Here is a 19,302-nt window from a genome sequence, read left to right on the forward strand (position 1 = left end):
CTTAGCGACCACTCTTGATTTTGGCTCAGGGCTCAGGTCACGATCTCCTGGTTCATGGGATTGAGCCCTGTGTCGGGCTCTGTGCTGACAGCACGGAGCCTGCTTGGGATGTTCTCTCTCTGCCCCTCCCTCTGCACAGTTTTATTCTCTCAAAATATATAAACTTTAAGTAGATAACTAATTAAAAAAAATTAAGTGGGGAGACGTGCAGTGAGGCCGCCCAGGTCCTCAGTCCTGTCCCCAGGGTTCTCCCTTGGGGGCCAGGAGGAGTGGCGTGGGCAGGGCTTTTCCTGCTGTCCCCGGTCAGCATGTCCCAAGTTTGCTGTCATGGGTATGGAACTCAGATTATGGAGAGAGACGTTTCCAGAGGTAACCTATAGGGAGAACGTTAAACTGAAGAATTTCGGCGGGGGATGCTGGCCCTGTGTTCAGAGCCCCAGCCCTAGGCCCGTGGAGCGTGGATCTCAGGGGAGGGGGTCTGGTGCTCCTCGTGTGACTCAGTGCTAGGGCTGGCCTGGTCACATCACCTTCCCAGCAGAGGCTCCTGCCACAGGTGACGCGGTGGCCCGCGCGGTGCCGACGGTGCCTCAGGAAGCGCACACACCTCGTCCTGTTTAGTTTTATTTTTCTCACCAGCGCAGAGAAGCACATGCCTCCTAACCACGTTTCCCAGCAGAGCCCCTCCCCGGGGGCTGACCGCGTCCCGCTTTCGTTGGGCACGAGAGTGCTCGGGCTACAGCGCACGTGGGCGAGCCTCGCAGACACGGTGAGCGGCACCCGGAGGTCCCGGGCTCAGAGCCCTCGTGGCCTCCCCGGGCGGCCGGAGCCGCACCTGCTCGGGAACCCACGCTGCGCGCCCGCGGCCTTCCACGGCAAATGCTGTCGCCACGGGTAATGGCGTGAGCGGGGCGGATCTGGCCCCAGCCGGCCGTCCTCAGGAAGTCGCGTTCGCGGCGGATCCCGCACGTAGCCGGCGGGACACGTGTGTGGCTTCGTAACGAGGGGTCTGGCCGCAGGCTGAGGCGCGAGCGGAGGCGGTGTCCGTGTGCTGGGTCATGGGGAGCCACAGCTCTGCTTTGAACAGAGGCTTTGGTTTTCTGGTACGTGCATTCCGTTAAAAGCCGTCGTTCCGTAAGCGGGAGGTGTCCGTGAGGTCAGGCTGTGTGGCGTTAGGCTCCATGTGGACGCACCCGCCAGGTGGCGCCACCCGGAGGAACCTGGACCGACCTGCCGGCTGCTGCGCCTCCTGCAAGCTTGGGTCCCGCAGAACTTTCTAAAGCGGCCCGGCGCCCTGAGACCATGAGGGAGCTGGGGAGGAAGCCCACGAGGCCTTCAGTCCCTGTGGTCCCTGGGTCGGACCTCGTGGTCACCCGAGGTTGGAGGCCAGTTCCTGCCACTGGCCTGGACGCCCTGTCCCTGCCATGTGGCAGTTCAGCAGCCCCGCGGGAAGGTGGCAAGCAGCAGCCGGGCTAACGCGGGGCTCCTGCCCGTGCTGAACCAGGAGATCGCCCCGGTGACGCAGAGTGGCCGCGGAGCGCAACAGCGGTGTTTCTGGAAGAGGACCCGTCACGCACACCACCGTCTACCTATTCCAGGTCTGTGTGTAGCTCAGGAACTGTCCTGGCTTCCTGTTTCTGCCAGACCCTTCTGTCTCACATAAGCACCTAACTTTTTAACACAGGTTCTGGATTCTGTCACAGAAGCTGGGGTATGGTCACATCTCAGTAGGCAATGTGGCAGCCACTGTCCTGGGGTCTCTCCAGTGGCCGCGGGCTCGGCTGGGAGTCAGCACCATGTCCTGGGGCCTAAAGGGCACCCTTGTCACAGCTTTCCTGAAAGAACAGTGCAGAACTGTGAGTTCCTGGCAGAACACGTGCCCTTCCCGCTCCCCCCACTGTCGTACACACGGGAGGAGGCCTCAAGTGTCGCGGCCTACGTGCGCCTCCTTTGGGTCTAGGGGGGCCTTCAAGGAAGGGGGCCCATGCGGGCTAAGTTTGCAGGACTCACAAACACTCAGCCTGTGTTGGCAGCAAGGAGAGAGCTCACGTCTGAAGGCCTGTGTTCGAGCCACAGGGTGTCTCCTCCGGTAAATCTCTGGCCTTGTAGCTGCCCTCCTGGCTGCATTAGCGACTCGGGCGCTGGGGGCACCTGTCCTATCTCCTCACTGCTGGGACAGCAGTTCCCCCCACCAAGAGGGGGTGCAGCCAGCGGGCCCTCCCCTGCATCTGTCCCCCTCCCCCCGCCATGCTGACCCTTCCCAGGGATCTGCCTGGAGACCAGAGGCTGCAGGTTACAGAAAGCAGAGTGACTGTGGGCCAAGAGCACACACGTGGGGTCCCAGCAGGACCCACCCCGCCAGCCCCTGCCCACCCTGGGCCCGGCCACACACCCATGCCTTCCTCCAGCTGTGCATCATGCGGTCGTGCTCCCCGGCTACAGCCTTCCAGGCGGCCAGCTCTCTGGTCCACTGCTCCTGGTGGGTCGCCTCTGCAAGACAAGTGGGGTGCCGGCTGTCAGCCTTGCAGGCCTTTGAGGCACGGTGGGTGCGTGCAGGCCGCCGAGGCCATTCTGAGAGCCGGGTCTCTGGTTCAGTAGCGGGTAAGGCGCTCACTCCTCTGGCCTTGCCTCCTGGCTGTGGGGACTTCCACGGTCAGCAGCCCCCTCCTGCCCTTCCCCAGGCCACCAGCCCCAGGGTCACGCCGCCCTGTCCTCATCCTGCGTGAGTCCTGTCCAGGCAGGAAAGGGGCTCTCCCTCCACATTTTGGGGTGATGCAGGGACCTCCCCCAGGAGGCCACGGGAGCTTGATCTGTGGGGCTGTGAGGGTGGCACAGGCCAGACAGCTGTGGTTGTTTGGAAACAGAAATGCACCATGTCCCTGCTCTGCCCGTGGCCCGTGTTGCTCGTTTCAGAAGTGAGTGCCAGGGACCTGAGCCCATGAGACGTAAAGCGGAACTTACTCCTTGAGCAGGACTGGGCCGGGGCCCGGGCTCCAGAGGCACCTTCAGGGGTCCTTAACCCCAAGGGACCCTGCAGGGACTCCCGTCCTGAGAGAGTCCCTGCGTTCCTAACACCCCTGCCCTGGCACCCCCGTCAGTAGACACGACAGGCTGGGTGGGCAGGCAGGCACGTCCCGAGATGTCCCGACTGTGCTCACGTCCTAGCCCGCCACCCGAGATCAAGGTCGGGTCACTGTCTGTGAACCAAGGACCAGAGCCTGCCTCCCAGGCAGCCGGGGTGACAGATGAGCATGGTGGTTTCTGTGTTTCCGCTCAGCTCTTTGCGGACAGTGCTGCCCCCGTGTTGATGCGAAGATTCAGTTTACCTGACGCAGGCAGGCAGGACACTTTCCAGAAAGGGGAAGAACAGGGATTCCCGCCGGGAGAGCTTTGCAATTACTTCTTTCTCTCCCCAGTCCTGTACTGGAAGGACAGGGACCTTCTCAGCAGGGCCCTAAACGTAAACTCTCGCAAGCGGACAGAAGAGGAAACCCCGAAAACCTGGAATCTGAAAAGCAGAGGCACCCGTGGACACCGAGCAGAGCTGAGAAAGTGGGACCCCAGGCCAGCAACGGGGAGGCCAGACTCTCGGGCGGGGGGCCAGGCCCTTTGCACATGCGCTGCCTCACAGGCGGCCAACGGCTCGGAAAACGGGTCCGGAAAGAGCACAGGAAGTAGAGTGGAGCGGAGGAAACAAGTGTCCACACCTCCCCGAGGAAGAGCAGGCTTCCAGCGGCCCCCGGGCCCGGCCGGGCGGGAGACCCCCAGCGGGCCTGGGCGGCCGTGCGCAAAGCATGCGGACGTGACGTGAGGCAGGCCTGCACGTGGCGGGGGACGGGACTTGGGGACAGAGAAGGGAGACGCGGGCTCTCGGGACCGGCGTCCCAGACGCGCCAAGGAGTAAACGGGTGGCGGGAGGCGGGTGCGGAAGCGCCGCCAGTGCCGGGGAGGCTGGCCGCGCACGGGCCACACGCTCCTCCCTCCTGCCGGCCGCCAGGGCACCGGCACGCCCGCCGTCGGAGCTGGGAGTGCCGTAGGGGCGGGGGCCGCTCACCGTGTCTCACGACGGTCACCCGCACTTTGGAGGTCCCGTTGCCTGCAGAGGACAGGACGGAGCAGCGGTACTCGGCGCTTTCTCGGATGGCGTCTCGCAGCCAGCTGAGCACGTGGGCCCTGCCGTCGGGCAGTGCGTGGGTCTGCATGGGGACGCACATCTCCAGTTCTCGGCCGTTCTTCTCCCAGACAAAGTGGATGTCTGCGGGCCCTGGGGACACACAGACCATCTCTACCCGGTGGCCCCCGGACTCCCACCGAGGACCCATGGGAACCGGGGTGGGGACAGGCAGTGTGGAGCCACCCACGCCAGGGGCCTCTGTTGTCCCAGCTGGACCCACGGTGAGGGGCAGGACAGCTTTCATGCCAGTCCTCGTGTGACCCCGGGAGAAGAGGCGGGCCCTCCCTGCCCTCCCCCGGGCTCCCTGTTCCTTCACCTCAGATGTTCTTTCAAACCAAAACTCGGTGCCGTGCAGCACACGCTGAGGCCGTCAGGGGGCACCTCCCCCATGGAGTGCCTGGTGACCGTGCCCTGGGCCAGGCGTCCATTCTGCACGGAGGGTCTGTGCCTGGGAACTCCACCTCCCGGCCCTGCTCCCATATGTGACCAGAACCTCTGCTTCCGTGGGGGCCGCCCCTGCCTCCCCAGAACCTGAGTTGGGGGCAGGGCACTGAGAAGGGCCGAAGACCCCTCCGTCCCCACTGCCCCCTCCTCTCTGCCTGTGCGAGGCGGCATGGCACCAGGGGGTGGGCTGTGAGCCGACCTAGACCAAAGCCAGCCCCTCCTGACCACGATCTCCCTGAGACCCCGTTTCTAAAATCAAGCTCAGTTCACCATCAACTCCATTTCAGCTCAGGTCACGATCCCACAGTTTGGGCTCTGTGCTGACAGTGTGGAATCTGCTTGGGATTCTCTCTGCTCCTCCCCTGCTCATGCGCACACACACTCTCTCAGTCTCTCTCTGTCTCAAAAATAAACTTAAAAAAAAAAAAAAAATGTATGTAGTTGCCAACCACCCAGGGATGACCTGAACTGCAGTGTCGTGGAGGACGGTCAGCAGAGGAAGGACTAGGTCTGTATGTGGAGCAAGGAGGAATCCATGGGGCCAAGGGCTAAAACCCAGTACACGAAGCAATAGCACTGGGTGTGCAGGAGCACGTGTGCACGGGAGTGCACGTGCAGGGGAGTGTCGGGGGGGGGGTGTGTCTGTGTGTGGGGGAGTCCTTGCATGTATGGGTGTGCACGCGGGAGCGTGTGCACAGGAGCCCGTGTGCAGGGGAGTGGGGGGAGCCTGTGTGCGGGAGCCTACTTGCGTATGGCTGTGCATGCAGGAGCGCGTGCGCGTTCCCGCGGGGGCCCGCCAAGAAGGCCTACGTGGCCGTCGTGCTGGTGGTGCTGCCCTCAGAGAATTTGAGGTGCTTAAACCACTTCCTGGAGCTTCCGGATGCGGTAGGACACATCCTTTTACAGCCGACGTAAAACACGCTGTTGGAAAGAATGTGCCGCAGGCTCTAAAACAAATTCCAGAAGGCGTTCAAAAGGGTCTCACGCAGCAGTGCACTGGCCCCCCTGGCCTCGTGGACAGGCCCCCGTGGACTGTGTCCTGGGCAGGATTTCTGGGTTTTTCTTCCATCTGCACCATTTGTTTTTCCCCAAGTGTTCTGGGTCAAGTTTAAAAGAGGGGTTCTCAGGCACTGTGATCGAGAACGTGAAGTTCTCTGTGAATAGACACCGAAGTCGGTTCCAGAGAGGCCTGGACTCCCCCTCATCCCCACTGTCCAATGGTGACCTTCACGGAGACCCGCCCAGGACTGGAGCCACCAGCATGGATCACAGGAGCTTCTGGAAGGTTCTCCTGCATCCTTAGGACAAAGAGCTGGGGTGGCTTGAGCCAGGGCCGAATTGTCACCCCAAGCCATGTGGCCAGGACCCTTCAGGAGCAAAATCCCCAGATGACCCAAGGTGCCTTGGAGAATGGCCCGTAGGGGAAACACCACGTGCCCTTGTATCCCGAAACCCTTAAACTCAGCATTGGTAAATACCCTTTCAGCGTGTGTTCAGCACAGTAAAGCACTAAAAATGCTTAAGAGTACTTACGTTGCACTTACTGTTTTTTAAAGCTATCCAGCTCCTGAACGCAGACGAGGGCAAGGAGGGAAAGCGACAGTTACAACCAGGCGGCAGAGCCAGCACATGCCCCCAGGCAGGGTGATCCCTCTGCCCCCGGGTCTGCAGCCAGGAGGGATGAGGGACACGGCGGGGCCGCTGGCTCCACCCTGCCCCCAGCCCACCCCACGCCAGCTGAGGGGGCCGCCAGCGCAGGGCTGACCCTGCTCCGTGACAAAATCAGAGCCCCTCGGAGCTGGGAGAGCCCCAAGTTGAGGGGGTGTGTGGGATGGGTGCAGCCCCTGTCCTTGGGCCACTTCCCCGGTAGGGGCCCCAGGGGTGATCCTTCCTCCAGCTGTCCCCACGCATGTGGTCACCCAGGGGCCTCCTGCCAGCTACTTCCCGCTGGAGGGGACCCTCTGCGGGCGCGGTCTTGCGGGCCGGGTCCACACCTGCACAGAAATCAGGATCCAAACGTGGGAGTGGGGGGGAGGGGGGGCCTTCCTGGGCCTCGGCACCGCAGTTCTGTCAGAGTCCCACCTTCTTCCTCAGAGTGCCCCATGCTTTGCTGTCACAAGGCTATCCACACCTTGGGGCCAGCTGAAGAGTGACCCCCAGAATATCCAGGTCCCGACCTCTGGAACTGCATGTGGCAAAAGGCGCTTTACAGACAAACCTGTGGGGGGCAGGGGGCAGCAGCCCAGGCGCCCAGCCTCTTAGGTGCCAGCTACGGTGGCCGTCCCCCACACAAGGACGGCTGCGTACAGGCACGCGCATCGTCACAACGGAAGACACACAGCTTCTAGCAAAACCACGCCCTCCATGCTGAGGACAGAGACCCCGGCAAGGTCACAGATGGGCCTCGCCCACCCACGGACAGGCTTCCGACCCTTCTGGAAGATGACCGGCTCACGTCAACTACCCCCGGGGCCCAGCCGCGCCCCAAAACACCAGCACCCACGGCCACCGCGGGAGATCAGGGATTTGGGCCGGGCACCCTCTGCTACCCCTGCAGCCCCCAGGGCCCGAAAGGGCGCTCGTTTCTACCACCGTAGTTAAAACAAAAAGCCACCCCAAAACCCCGAACAGCCACGCGGCCCCTGAAGTACAGGGGATCGTCCTCAGCTTTAAAAGAGACACGCGTCTGACTTAGAAGCTCGGTCACGTCAGGGATGCAGCAGGGCCTGCGGGGCAGACACGACAGATTCCGCTTGTGTAAGAATCACGGGCTCCGTCCTCAGACGCGATTTACACCCGTGTCTCCGAGTGCCGCTAAGCCTGCTCGCCTGCAGTGCGGGTGACTTCTGTGCTTATCTGAACTAATTCCGCCACGAGGAACACGCATTCGTGACTTCTGGGACGCGAAATACGACCACAAGCCTGCCCGAGTCTCTGCGGCTCGAGACCCCCTCCTCCCCTTGCCCGTGTTTTGCCACCTCCCGACGCGCGCGCACGGCTCCCCCGAGGGAGCGGGCGGCTGGGAGACCCGCTCTGGACCCCTGGTTGCTCCTCCCCACACTCAGGCCAGGGCCCTACGAACAGAGGCGTGGCCACAAAGCACAGCCCACAGCGGCACGCGCGCACGCACACACACGCTCTGCTGGGACAGTCCAGAGAGGACCGGGGACACGGTGAGCAGAGAAGCCCACTGAGTCACGGCTCCGAGGCCATGCCCGTCCCAACAGCCCACCTGGCGTTGCTCGGGCTGCAGCCCCTGCCACTGTGACACCAGTGACCCCCAGGCGGGAGGGAGACCGCTTGCAGACCACTTGGGGACCGCCTGGATGGTACCCTTGAGAGGGAGGTGCCTTCAGCCAGAGCGGCCTGGAACTTGGTCCCGAGTTCCGGCACCTTCCTTGACCCGAGGGAAGAGAGAGCCAGAGACGCTATCATTTTGGACACCACGTGCTTGGACCGCCCCTCGCACAACTAGCTAACGCTGGCCTGTGGGCTGGGTTTAGGGGAACAGGTGTCTGGATGTGCACGTGTCACCGGGGGACCCAATGCCAGTGAGCTTGGCGGGCCAAGCAGAAAGAAGCGAGCGCTTGGGAGGCTGGGGCGGGGGTGGCCACTGCAGGGTCTCTAGCACCCACCTCTGTCACCGCTGCCTAGCAGGCCTCATGAGGATGCACGGCCCTCCCTCTGGGTGGGACAGGACACGTCGGGACCCCTGGGAATAGCCGGTCCTTCCCAGGCTGCCTCACAGCCTCAGAGGGAGCCTCGTGGAACGGGAGGTCCAGGTGGGAGAGAAAGCAAGGAGCACGGGGGCGTGGGGGGAGGGGGCAGGGACTGCGGTCCCTCCGCTCAGTCCACCCCGTCACTGCCCTCTCACCCCACGCTGCCCACCTCTCTCGTCCCCTTGGGCTATGAGCCGCCAACCGTGGGCCCCATCCTTGGCCCCCGGGGCCTCACCTGGGAGCCTGGCAAGAGCCGGGAAGTCGGGAGGAAGAAACGCCCCTCCGGCTCTCAGACTTCAGCAGCAGAAGGGCAGGGAGGGCAGGGTGGCTCCAGGTGACCCGCCCCACGGCCAGCGGTGCACCCTGCCCTGGCTGCCTGGGAACCGCGCCCCTCTGCTCCCCGGCTGCCACCAGCCCCGTAACCACGGCCCTGCACGGGGTCCCCCTGGTCCCCGCTCTGGCCCAGACACCGCTCTCAGCCCCCGAGTCACAAGAACGGCTCATGAGTGCACACGCACCCGCTAACAGGCACCTCCTAGAGAAGCCACATTTCAAAGCTTTGGCTCTGGGCCCCTCACCTGGTCGTGCGACCCCTGCTCTCCCAGCGACGGGGACCGAGTGTGCCCGTGGAGGACGGCGGCCCCTGCATGGAGGGCCTGGGAGGCCCCACGGGAAATCGCCCGGCCCAACAGCCCTGTGGGGGACCCGGCACAGGCTGGGCCCCGGCCCGGGGCTGGCGACCCGGGGCCACATGGACCCGCCCTGAAGGTCTGTCTCCACAGCGCCCCACCCAACGGGCAACTTCCCCCTCGCTCCCCGCGGCACGCGGGAGTTCGTGGGACCGGCTCATACCCGGAGCGGCTTCTCACCGCCGAAAGTCTCAAAAAGAAACAAGTTTGCTCTTTTTCTCAGTGGCCCTACTCGTCCCCTTGAGGCACCCACACACCGCCCGTTTTCTCCCTGCAGCTACTGACCAGCGGCACGGCCGCGGCACAGCGGAAACGCCTCCGGGTCCCTCCCAGCCCGCCGTGCACATCAGCATCGCCACACGAGCCATGGGGACGACCTTTCTGGAGGCTCCAGAGCGACGTTTGCAACCTCCAAATGACACATAGGCGGACCCTCGAGTTGTCGGCAGACGCTCGAGGAGCCCTGCACACAGGCGACTGGCAAACCGAGGTGTCGGGGCCAAGCCCGGCCCACCGTGGGGCCCTGGGGCTGCGGAGGCCGAAATCCGCGACAGACCGACCGACCGTGGGCTGCCGGGCCTGCGACGGTGAACATCTGGCTCCTCGTGGGAGAAGCCGCAGGAAGGGTGTTCTGTCAGGGGCCCTGCCCCCCACCCGCCGCCCCGACAGGCGCCCTGCTCACCTGTGGCCTGGCAGAAGAGGTGGAAGGTCCCCAGGGCGTGCACGTGCTGGGCCTGGTCGCTCAGGAAGGGCGGCAGCAAGGTGACCCGCAGGCTGCGGTCAGGCCCTGAGGCCGAGGCCGGCCAGGGGCTTCGGGGAGAGGAAGATGAGCCGGGGCCCCGACAGGACAGGGAGGAGGACCCCGGAGGAGGGAAGGGCAGAGACGAGGCTGCGAGACAGAGGACAGAAAAGAGAGAGGCCGCTGAGGCAGACGTCACGAGGCTCGGGGCCTGCACGCCAGAGAAGGGAAGTAGAGACAGGAAAAGAAAGGGGACCGAGGCCATCCCGAGAGCCACCCGCCGGTCAGCACACCGTCCCCGCCACAGCGAACCACGTGCCCGCGCCGAGGATATAAGCTGCTCGTTTATTCGGTTACTTTTCAAATGTATACAATTCAAAGTAGAAAAATAAAAACAAAGGAAATCTTATAAAACACAAATGTGTACACCACAACGGTCGAGTCCTATCATGCTTAAGACAACACTGTCCACGCAGGCACACAGATCCAGAGGTCATTGCTCCTCGCCACGGGAAAGAGAGCCTTCTCGGCGCATGGGAAGCAACAGGTGGAGATTGAACCGTCTCGCCCACTCGCACCTTCGAAGATCGCGCCGGGCCACGCGGGGCCGTGGGGCGTGGGGTCACGAGCCGCCAGGCCTCGTGGGGACACAGGCCAGTCCGGCCACCGCGGTCCTGCTTGCCGGAAGGCGTGGACAGCTCGGTTGGGCCGAGCGGGTCGTCCGGGTGGGCGGTGGACGGGAGACAGAAGCCAAACGTGACTGCGGATGCCCGGTGAACGTCCCGTCCATCTGCACGGGAGGTTTCAAGCCGTGGCCGTGGGCATCCGATGGCAAAACGCACGCTCCCTCCGCTCAGGGCCAGCCGGCTCCGCCGACCCGCGCTCAAGGCCCCGCCTGGTTCACGGGCCAGCCTTCCACCGTCTTCTGTTCTTTGAAAGAGTTAAAACAAGAGGGGGGAAGAAAAAACCACAGAAAGAAAATCTCTCTGAAAAGGATGCTTCCCTCAAGGAATAAAATTAAAAAAAAAAAAAAACGTGTGCTCAAGAGATGGTTTCGTCTACGTGTCTGAAAGGTAGAGAACACATTTACCCAAAGTAAGTTTATCCCTGAGAATCGTAAGCAACGTAAGCTGTATCTTTCCCCTAACATACAACAAAACCTGGAAGATGGACATCTTCGCAATATTGGAACGTCTGCTTCGGTGATTTAAAACAGAAACGACCTAACACGAGAAAAGCAAAACCATAAAAAATAATTTCCTGGGAAGCAAAGGTTCGTGCCAATCTGGACAACAGGCGATAAGTTACCAATCTGATAAACAAAAACGTCATTTCCAATCTGGAATTCAAGGATCTTTCAGTGGCTGCTCTGAGGAGGGGACGCTCCAGGCGTGAGCGAGCGTCCGCGGGCCGGGGACAGCCCGGCCCCACGCGCCGCCCGCGGGGGCGTCTCACGCCGCGGCCCGGCGGGGGACCGGGGTGCGATGCTCGCCGTTTTCCGAAAGGACGAAGACCAAATCACAAGCTCGACGCAAGAGACAAGACACAGGACAGGCGTGCTGACGCGGGCTCCCGGCGGTGACTCAGTCCCCGTCCGCGTCCGAGTCGGCGTACTTCAGCTCACACTTGACGTCGAAGGGCCCGTCCCTGGCCGGGAGGTCGTCCAGCCTCTGCGAGTCCTCCCTGTCGGTGGGCACCCTGCTGGCCATGGTGTCCTGCTCCGTCTCGTAGCCCGTGTCCAGGGCCGGCCGCGGCTGCCCCCCGTTCTGCTGGGAGAAGCTGCCCGGCTCCACCAGCGTCTCCTTGGCGCTCTGCTCGAACTCGGAGAAGTCCGCCACGGGCTGCTTCTTCCCCAGCAGCACGGCGGAGCGGAACTTCAGGCACTGCCCGGGCAGGTAGCCCTTGTAGCAGTTGTAGGACACGAGGCAGAGGCACAGCAGGAAGAAGAGGAGGAAGAGGAACATGAGCAGACGGTTGTCGCTGGACTGCAGATACATCGTCTTCTCCGAGTGCACCTGGGGGACCGTGTTGATGACGATCTTCGGTTCGCAGGACGTGCCCGTGGGCGCGGGGCTGGGCGGCGGGGCGACGGCCCCGGGCACGGGGACCCGCGCGGCGGAGGTCTGCGGGGGGGGGCCGCGGGCGGGCTCCGTCACCGCTCGGGCGGTGGTCCTCCCGCCTTCCGTCCGGGCGCCCGGCGAGGCGGGGGCCTCCGTGGCCCTCGGGGCCGTCTTCACCTCCAGCACGTGCTTGGCCAGCACCCGCAGGACCGTCCCGTTGCGGACCCGCTCCTCCGACAGGCACTGGTACACGCCGCTGTCCCCCTCCGACAGGTTGAAGACGAGCAGGTGCTTCCCGCCCACCAGGCCGTACTTGGGGCCGTCGGCGTCGAGCACGCCGTCCCGGAACTTCCACACCACCCGGGCCAGGTTGGACTTTTGGGAGCATTTGAGTTCCGCTGTGCCGCCGTGCTTGAAAAAATGCTGCCGGAAACTTTCTTTACTTTTATCTGGAACATCAAAATAAACGTGCACAGCATCAACAACGCGGCTCGCTACTCAGCTCCTTCTAAAAATAGGTCAACACGCACAAGAGGACACGAGAGTTCCACCCACTGGAGCCACACGGAATCTTCCAGGACGACTAAGGAGATCAAGACATGCGTGACAGAAAAGCAAAGATGAGCCCCGGAGGGCGGCCCAGCAGGACAAGGAAGTCGGAGACAAGACAGCCGGAGACAGCCGAGCGGCAGGGACCCCGTCTGGCGTCCCGGTTCCCCGGGGGCCGAGCGGCAACACGGGAGCCACGTGCCACGTGCTTCTGCTCGTGGCTCCCGCCTCGCGGCCTCTCTGGGCACGAGGGGCCCACCCCGAAGTCGCCCCAGCTGGCGACAGCTGTCGGGTCAGGGATGGGAACGCGAGAGCCCAGGGCACGGCTGCCTGGGAGGGGACGAAGGGGTGAGGACGCCACTCCCGCTACGCCGCCCGCCCACCGTGGGACCCTCAGGGTCTGTTTAACCAGCCCCGAGCTCAGCAAAGAGAGGAGCATCTCAAGAGCGGGTGTCCCAGGGTGGACGCCGAGTGCTTTTTGTGGAACAAACACACACACCCCACGACCTCAGACGCCCTTTTCTGCGATTAAACGGGATCACGGGGGGTCGGCCTCCGTATCCTCACGGATACCTGACCTCTGTTCGGAGCAGAGAAAGAGAACCCGGATGGACGCAACGCCACGACACCGAAGCACCATGAGATGGGTACGAGGACCGGCCGCCCCCCAAGGGAGCTCGGCGAGGACGGCCGACTTACCCGGGCAGGCGGACGCGTCTCCACTCATCTCCTGAATCAGAGTCCTGCAAGATAACCGGGCCCGGGTCAGGCACGCGCCCCCTCCCCCTGACGTGTGTGCGCCGTGCGGGTCCCCCGCCCTCGGTACCTGCTGGGGCCGTCTGTCTGGTGCGGGGGCAGGGCCACGCAGGCCGCGGCCGCCCGGCTCCAGGCGCAGTAGGGGTCGCGGGCGAGCACGCAGTCCTGACAGGTGCCGTGCTTCCCGCAGAAGGCCACGGGGGCCTGCACCACACCCGAGCTGGAGCCGGCATACACAAGCCTTCCGCCCTGCAGGTGTGAAACAGAGGGCACAGGTGCATGGGGGGGCAGCCAGCGTGCGCCTCTCGGGCCCGCGTGCCCACGTCTCCTCATCCAGGAGCCTCCAGAACCGGAGCCTGGCGGGGTGGGGTCCGAGACAAACCCTCGCGGCAGCGTCACGGCCGCCCACGCGCTGACTGAGCACTCGGGGCCTCCGACCGAGACCTTGCCCTCTCTGGGGCCGGGGGTCAGCCGCTCCGTGTGGAGGGCACCCCCCCCACAGGCCAGAGGCCGAAGGGCACGGCTCAGAGCCCCATTTCATGCCCACCCGACGGGAGCCACACAGAAGCCCGAGTCAGGGTCCGAATCCAGGAAAGGAGGGGCCACCGAACGTGGGCGGAGTGCGGATTCCAGCACGCGTCTAGCCGTGAGGGGAGGAACACGGGCACGGGGAGACCCACAGCCGTGCTCCGGGCACAGGGCCAGGCGGGCTCCCTCGAGCTCCCAGCACGTGCGAGACCCCCCACCCGGGGCGGCTGCTTTCCCGGGCTCAGTTGGGACAGGGGATCCCCCACGGGACGCCGCCTGCCGTGTAGCCCTGGCCGCAGGGTGGGGGGGGCAATTCCGGAACTTGCGTGTATGTCGTCCTCTGCCCACGACACCTCAGCCCGACGTCTGCACACACCTTGGCCATTCCCAAGCTCCACAGAACTTGGTGGTTTTGACCCAGACGACACGCAGCCCTTCCCTTGGAGGACAGGCTGTGAGTTAACTTTCGTGTCCGGCTCCGCTCTGAGGCCCTGGGGCCGCCAGCCCCGTGACCCACTGTGTGCGAGTGCAGCCGAGAGGAAGGAAGTCCCTTCTGTAACAGATTCTCACGTGACAAGTGGCAGAGAGAGAGAGCGGTCAGCAGGGACCCAGGTAAGTGACATCACGTGCCTGCCAGGCTGTCAGGACCAAGGACGCCATCCCAGATCACAGTCTGGTTCACAGAGGTCAAGGGACCCGGGAGAGGACGCCGACTCTGCCGGGGAAGCCCCGCCCGACACTGGCCTGTGTGCATGGCGTGGCCGTGGGGAGGGCGGGCTCCGTATCCCTCCCCTACCCCCACCCCAGGGCTGGGCTCCCGTGATACACGGCCACCAAGTAACAGATGTGGAGGGAAGCGGACAGGAAAACGCCCTGAAAAGGGGTGGCCGTGACCACTGGTGGGTGCACAAGTCAGCAGACAGGACGGACTGATGGGGGCAGCCTTGCGGTCCCTCCACAAACAACCATTAGCCCCTCGGGGTCTGAACACACGTCCACAACTCAGCACACGCGGCCTGGCCCCGCGTGGTGGGTTCCGTGCTCTCCACGGGCACGTCCCCACACCCTCAGCCCCATCTGAGCACGAGGAAACCGGGACCCTTCCACAAAACTCTGTACAACTAAGCAGGCCACCAAGATGAGGACAACTGGGGAACCGGCCCAGACCAGCGGCGGCTGCTGGCCGGCCTCTACAGCGAAGGCCAGCGTCCTGGCCCAGAGGAACCTGCCGGCGGGCGTCTTTTCCACCCCGCGGGGGCGCACACGCCATCCCAAGCCTCCCCAGGCCTGCCAGCCCGAAGAGAGGGCAGGGGCTGCGGCCCGCACACCTTCCCGCTAGGGCCAGCCAGCTGAGGCCGCCCCAGTGCAGGGCTCCTGGGAGGACGGGCCAGTGGCTCCCCGCATGGCCAGCGGGCAGACGGGTGAGCACAGGGCTGACCCAGATCCTCCTCGACCTCACCCGTCCCGCAGGACCGGCGCCCACACGCCCAGAAGCCCGCATCCCCAGATGACACTGGCGAGCGGGGCTGTGGTCTCACCGAGTGTCTGCACCGGGGGCCCGGCCTCTGTTCTGTGCACACGTGACAATCTGGGGGCCCCAAGGGCACGCGCCCCAGCCCGGCCGAGCACCCGAGCAGCGGGGCCGCGGCCGGGAGGACTTCCTTGTTCCCACAGCAAAGCCGGGGAGCAGGGGCGGGGGAGGGCGGCCTAACGGGCCCGCGAGGCTCCGATGCCGCGTCTCTGCCGGCTCAGAGCCCGCCTAGGCTCTGTGGTCTCCTTCCCTTCCGGCAGCGGAGACGGCCCTGTTGGGTGACCCCGGAAGTTTGAAAACCAGATCCAAGTTCTGACACTCACGATGGCGGGACCCATGGGTGGCTCTGACCGACAAGTCGACTTCTGCCTTTCTCTCTCTCCTGGCTACGGGCGCCCCCTCCTGCTGCCCGCTGCCCCCATCAGGAACCAGGCCGGGAGGCCGCCCTGAGGGGCTGCGGGCCGACCCCCTCCAGGTGTGAGGGAGGCTGGGGACTGTGCTGGGTCAGACAGGAGACCCTCGGCATCAGGGAAACGCCCTGAGAGGCGGGGCAGCTGGGCCTGGTGTCCAGAGCGAGGCTTTACAGGCGGGGTGCAGGTGGCGGCTGGACTGCAGCTCAGGGAAAAGGCTTGCAGCCGGGCTTCCCGCTTCTGGCCCTGACCCTGGCTCAGCCAAGTCCCCGGAGCCCATCGGCTCAGGGCTCGCGGCGTGGGGACACCCACGAGGCCCTGTGGGTGCTCTACAGGAAGTGAGGTCGTCAGCCACAGTCAAAGGACAGGGCCGGGCCACCCTGGGTCTGCTGACCCCTAGATGCAGAGGAGGAGACTAAGGCAGGACTGGCCTGCCAGGCTCACGCAGCCACGAATCATGGGGCCCCGGCCTGCTCCACCCTGGCTGTAAATGGGGAGGCACGTGTCCCAAGGCCACGTGAGTAGATGGCAGGGGACGGCCTCCAGAGCGGATCCAGGGCCCTGGTTGTTTCTATGCTACCCACCAACTAATAACATGTCTTATATAAACGGTTGGAAAACAATCAAAAGAATAATATTCCATGACATTCAAAAGTTACATGACCTCCTGAGCTCTGTTTCCATAAAAAAGACTTTGCTGGAAGGCAGCCAGGCCCACCCGTGTGCGGACGGCAGGGACCTACAGCCCCCGAGCCCCAAACGCTCACTCCCGGCATTTACGGCAAAGGTGCCGCGATCCCGACCCTGATGGGGGAGAAGGTGCCTCGTTGGGGGAGCAGGCTCACAGACATAACCGTCGTCCCTTGGGGCGGGCTCTTCTGCGCCCACAGATGCACCTGCAGACGGGCGTCAACCCCAGCAGCTCGGGACGCTCAGTCAACTTGAGGCGACTGTTCCATCTCCCCAGTTAGCCTTCCCTCCGTCCCAAACCCCAGGGCTCACGGGGCCCTCTGTAAGAACCCGGAGGTCAGCTCATCTGGACCACACAGATGATCGGCCTGCCTGGCCGGTGACCAGGGACGTGTGAGGCCACCTATCTGCCTGGTGACCAGGGACGTGGGAGGCCGCCCGCCTGTCCTCCCTACCTTCTCAGAATTCAGCAGCAGCGTCTGGACCGGCTCGAAGTCCCGGAAAAGCTGGGTCTCCTCGATGATGTGGGCGTCATTCTCGAGGTTGACAGCTTTGTGGAGGGCGCCCCGGTCTGCAAGGGCAAAGCTACAGGTCAGGGACGCGCCTGGATGGTCACGGCGGCCCACAGCCCCCGTTCTTCCTCTCGGCTCCTCCCCTCAATGAGACGCTGAGGAGCCGAAGCCGTCCGCACTTTGGACGTGGGAAGGAGAAGCCACTGGCGACGCGGACTGACAGCGTGAGCGGCACCGGTCACTCCGCTGTTTCCTGGAAAAGAAACGGACCTCCCACTGCTGACTCCCGTGGAAGTCAGGACCACGACACGGTGCCACCACATCACAGGAGAGGTGGCTCTCGGGCTCCAGCGGCCCTCCGGGGCGCCGTGCGGTGAAGGCCCCGGGGAGGGGAGGGCTCAGGGCACGCTGGAGCCCCCAGGAACGACCCCGGCGCCCTCCGGCCGCTGCTGCTCCGGCCCCAACCCCCCCAGCCCCCCCACCCCCGCCTTCCAGAGACGCTTGCGTGAGAGTCCCAGGTGGGGACCCGTCTGGAGCCAGCAGGGACGTGGGACTTCTCTGCCACCTGCTCTCAACCGGCCCGCACGGGCACCACTCCCGGCGCACCAGCCCCGACCCACCGGGCCTGGATCCCCACACGGGGGCCGGGACTCGGCCATTCAGTCAGCACCCCAGCGGTCTGACGGTCAGATGGCGGAGGCCAGCCAGGGGTGGCGGCTTCTCGGAAATCCTGCCGGAGACCCCTCCGGGCACCCGGGGAGACGCTGGCCTCGCGGCAAAGAAGGAGCTGCATTTGCCGGCATCCTCGGGGGGGGGGGGGGGGGTGCGGACCCACCTGTGCCGATGAACATGACGTCGTAGACGGTCCCGTCCAGGGCCCGGGTCCTGTCCACCACGATCTGTGTGTAGTTCACGTTGCCTGTGACCAGCCTGGGCCTGTTGTCTGTTGGGGTCACGGAGCCGTCCATCAGGGGGTGGTCCTTGACGAACTGCAGGGTCTTGTCCGGCAGACCCAGGGAGCTGGAGAAGTTGGCCGCCCGCGCTTCGCGGTTGATGCACTGCGGGGGGCAGACCGGCCGTCAACGTGCATGCTCACGGACGCATGGCCCGCACGAGCCCCGCACGCAGGCCCCCCGCGGGGCGCAGACCGCGACAACGCCATGCGGAGCGCTGTTGCCAACGGGGAAAGTCAGCGGCGACCTCTCCCCAGGAATCCAAAGACGTGGCCCGAAAGCCAGTCGGGAAGGGCAGCCGTGCGTGTGTCCACGAGATCTAATCCCGCTTCACGACACACAGCAAACTTGCTGGTGTCTATTTGTAAATGAGAAAACTGTATCCAGCTTTTGAAATTGAAAAATAATGGCTTATCACTTGATAGCTCTTCCTCGACATCTCTGCTAAAATCACTAAAAACGGTCCGGTTCCAAACAGCACAAAGGTCAACCGAAATTCGTAATCACGTGACCACGATTTACTTCATGACACCCGTGGAGGGAACTGACGGCCGCTGGCAGGCATGGACCCCCAGGGAGGAGCCCCAGGCCAGTCGCCCGGGCCACGGCCCCACCGCGGCCACACCCACGGCCCCACACACCAGCCACATGACGGGCAGATGCCGGTTTCCACACAAGAGTCACTACTTTCGGGAAGACACAAACGTGACTCACGTTAACGGGTGGGGGGTACGGCCCACTGCCGAGAAACCGTGCTTTTGGGGGGGAAGCAGCACGTGAGACAGACCTATTTTTATCACAACGTTGATTCCACAAAACACCCCTGCCGGCCGGAAGCGCCTCCTGGCGCGGGCCCGGTCAGGGACAGCCGCGCCACGGCACGCGGTGAGGGGAACGCGGGAAGGGGAGCGGGCCCACCCTTCCCGCCCCGCCTCCACTCACCGCCCCGGGCCGCGGCATGGGCACGGCCCCGTTGTAGCGCACCCACTTGGTGTGGGACTGTTCCACCGTGGCGCTCTGCATGTACTTCCCGCGGGAGAAGACCGCCTCGGCCGTGGACAGGTTGTAGGCGCACACGGCTGACAGCCCCACGTTGTTCCTGGGGACGAGGGGGCAGGGTGACCGTCCTGGGTGGGGGGAGCGCAGACACGCAGCCCGCCCGCCCGCCGGCCCGCCGGGGCACCTACAGCTGTGGGGTGAAGACCCCGTAGAACACGGGCTCCTTCAGGTCTGGCGCCCTGAGGACAAAGACGGCCTGCAGCACGTTGAAGACGAGGTTGCTGTCCGGCCTGGAGCAGATGAGCCTGGCCTTCAGGAAGGACGTCCACTTCTTCTGTAGGGTCCGCAGACCGCCCTGGTCCCCCTGCAACCCCAAAGACGTGCGTAGTGGGGGGAGGGCTGACTCCCCGTAGGCAGCTGGGAGTCAGTCACGTACGCGGCCCCGAGCGTCCCCGTCTCGGTGGACGGAGGCCACGGTGGGAAAAGAAGGGCCGTGGATGGCCACGTGGCCACGGCAGCCGGTCTGCGCCGGCTGGGCTCTCAGATTAAAAC

General features: G+C 64.4%; 1 protein-coding gene across 7 annotated transcripts in view; it reads right to left on the reverse strand.

The window, feature by feature from the left end:
- Positions 1-608: 608 nt before the first annotated feature.
- The window catches only part of SEMA4D (semaphorin 4D), a 95,103-nt gene continuing 76,409 nt past the window's right edge, over positions 609-19,302 (reverse strand). For 6 of the 7 annotated variants that reach the window (XM_045469393.1, XM_045469398.1, XM_045469395.1 and 3 more), the window contains exons 9-15: positions 18,939-19,114; positions 18,694-18,850; positions 17,634-17,856; positions 16,742-16,857; positions 13,198-13,376; positions 13,071-13,114; positions 10,089-12,271 (exon numbers count right to left, since the gene is read on the reverse strand). In XM_045469393.1, the coding sequence (XP_045325349.1) occupies positions 11,346-12,271; positions 13,071-13,114; positions 13,198-13,376; positions 16,742-16,857; positions 17,634-17,856; positions 18,694-18,850; positions 18,939-19,114 (1,821 nt within the window). In that variant the 3' untranslated portion in view covers positions 10,089-11,345. Of the gene's footprint in view, positions 1,833-2,389; positions 2,488-4,051; positions 4,262-9,705; positions 9,913-10,088; positions 12,272-13,070; positions 13,115-13,197; positions 13,377-16,741; positions 16,858-17,633; positions 17,857-18,693; positions 18,851-18,938; positions 19,115-19,302 lie in introns of those variants that run through there. The other variant, XM_045469399.1, reaches the window with a different exon arrangement.

The sequence above is a fragment of the Leopardus geoffroyi genome, chromosome D4 (assembly GCF_018350155.1).
Source record: "Leopardus geoffroyi isolate Oge1 chromosome D4, O.geoffroyi_Oge1_pat1.0, whole genome shotgun sequence".
Classification (NCBI taxonomy): domain Eukaryota; kingdom Metazoa; phylum Chordata; class Mammalia; order Carnivora; family Felidae; genus Leopardus; species Leopardus geoffroyi.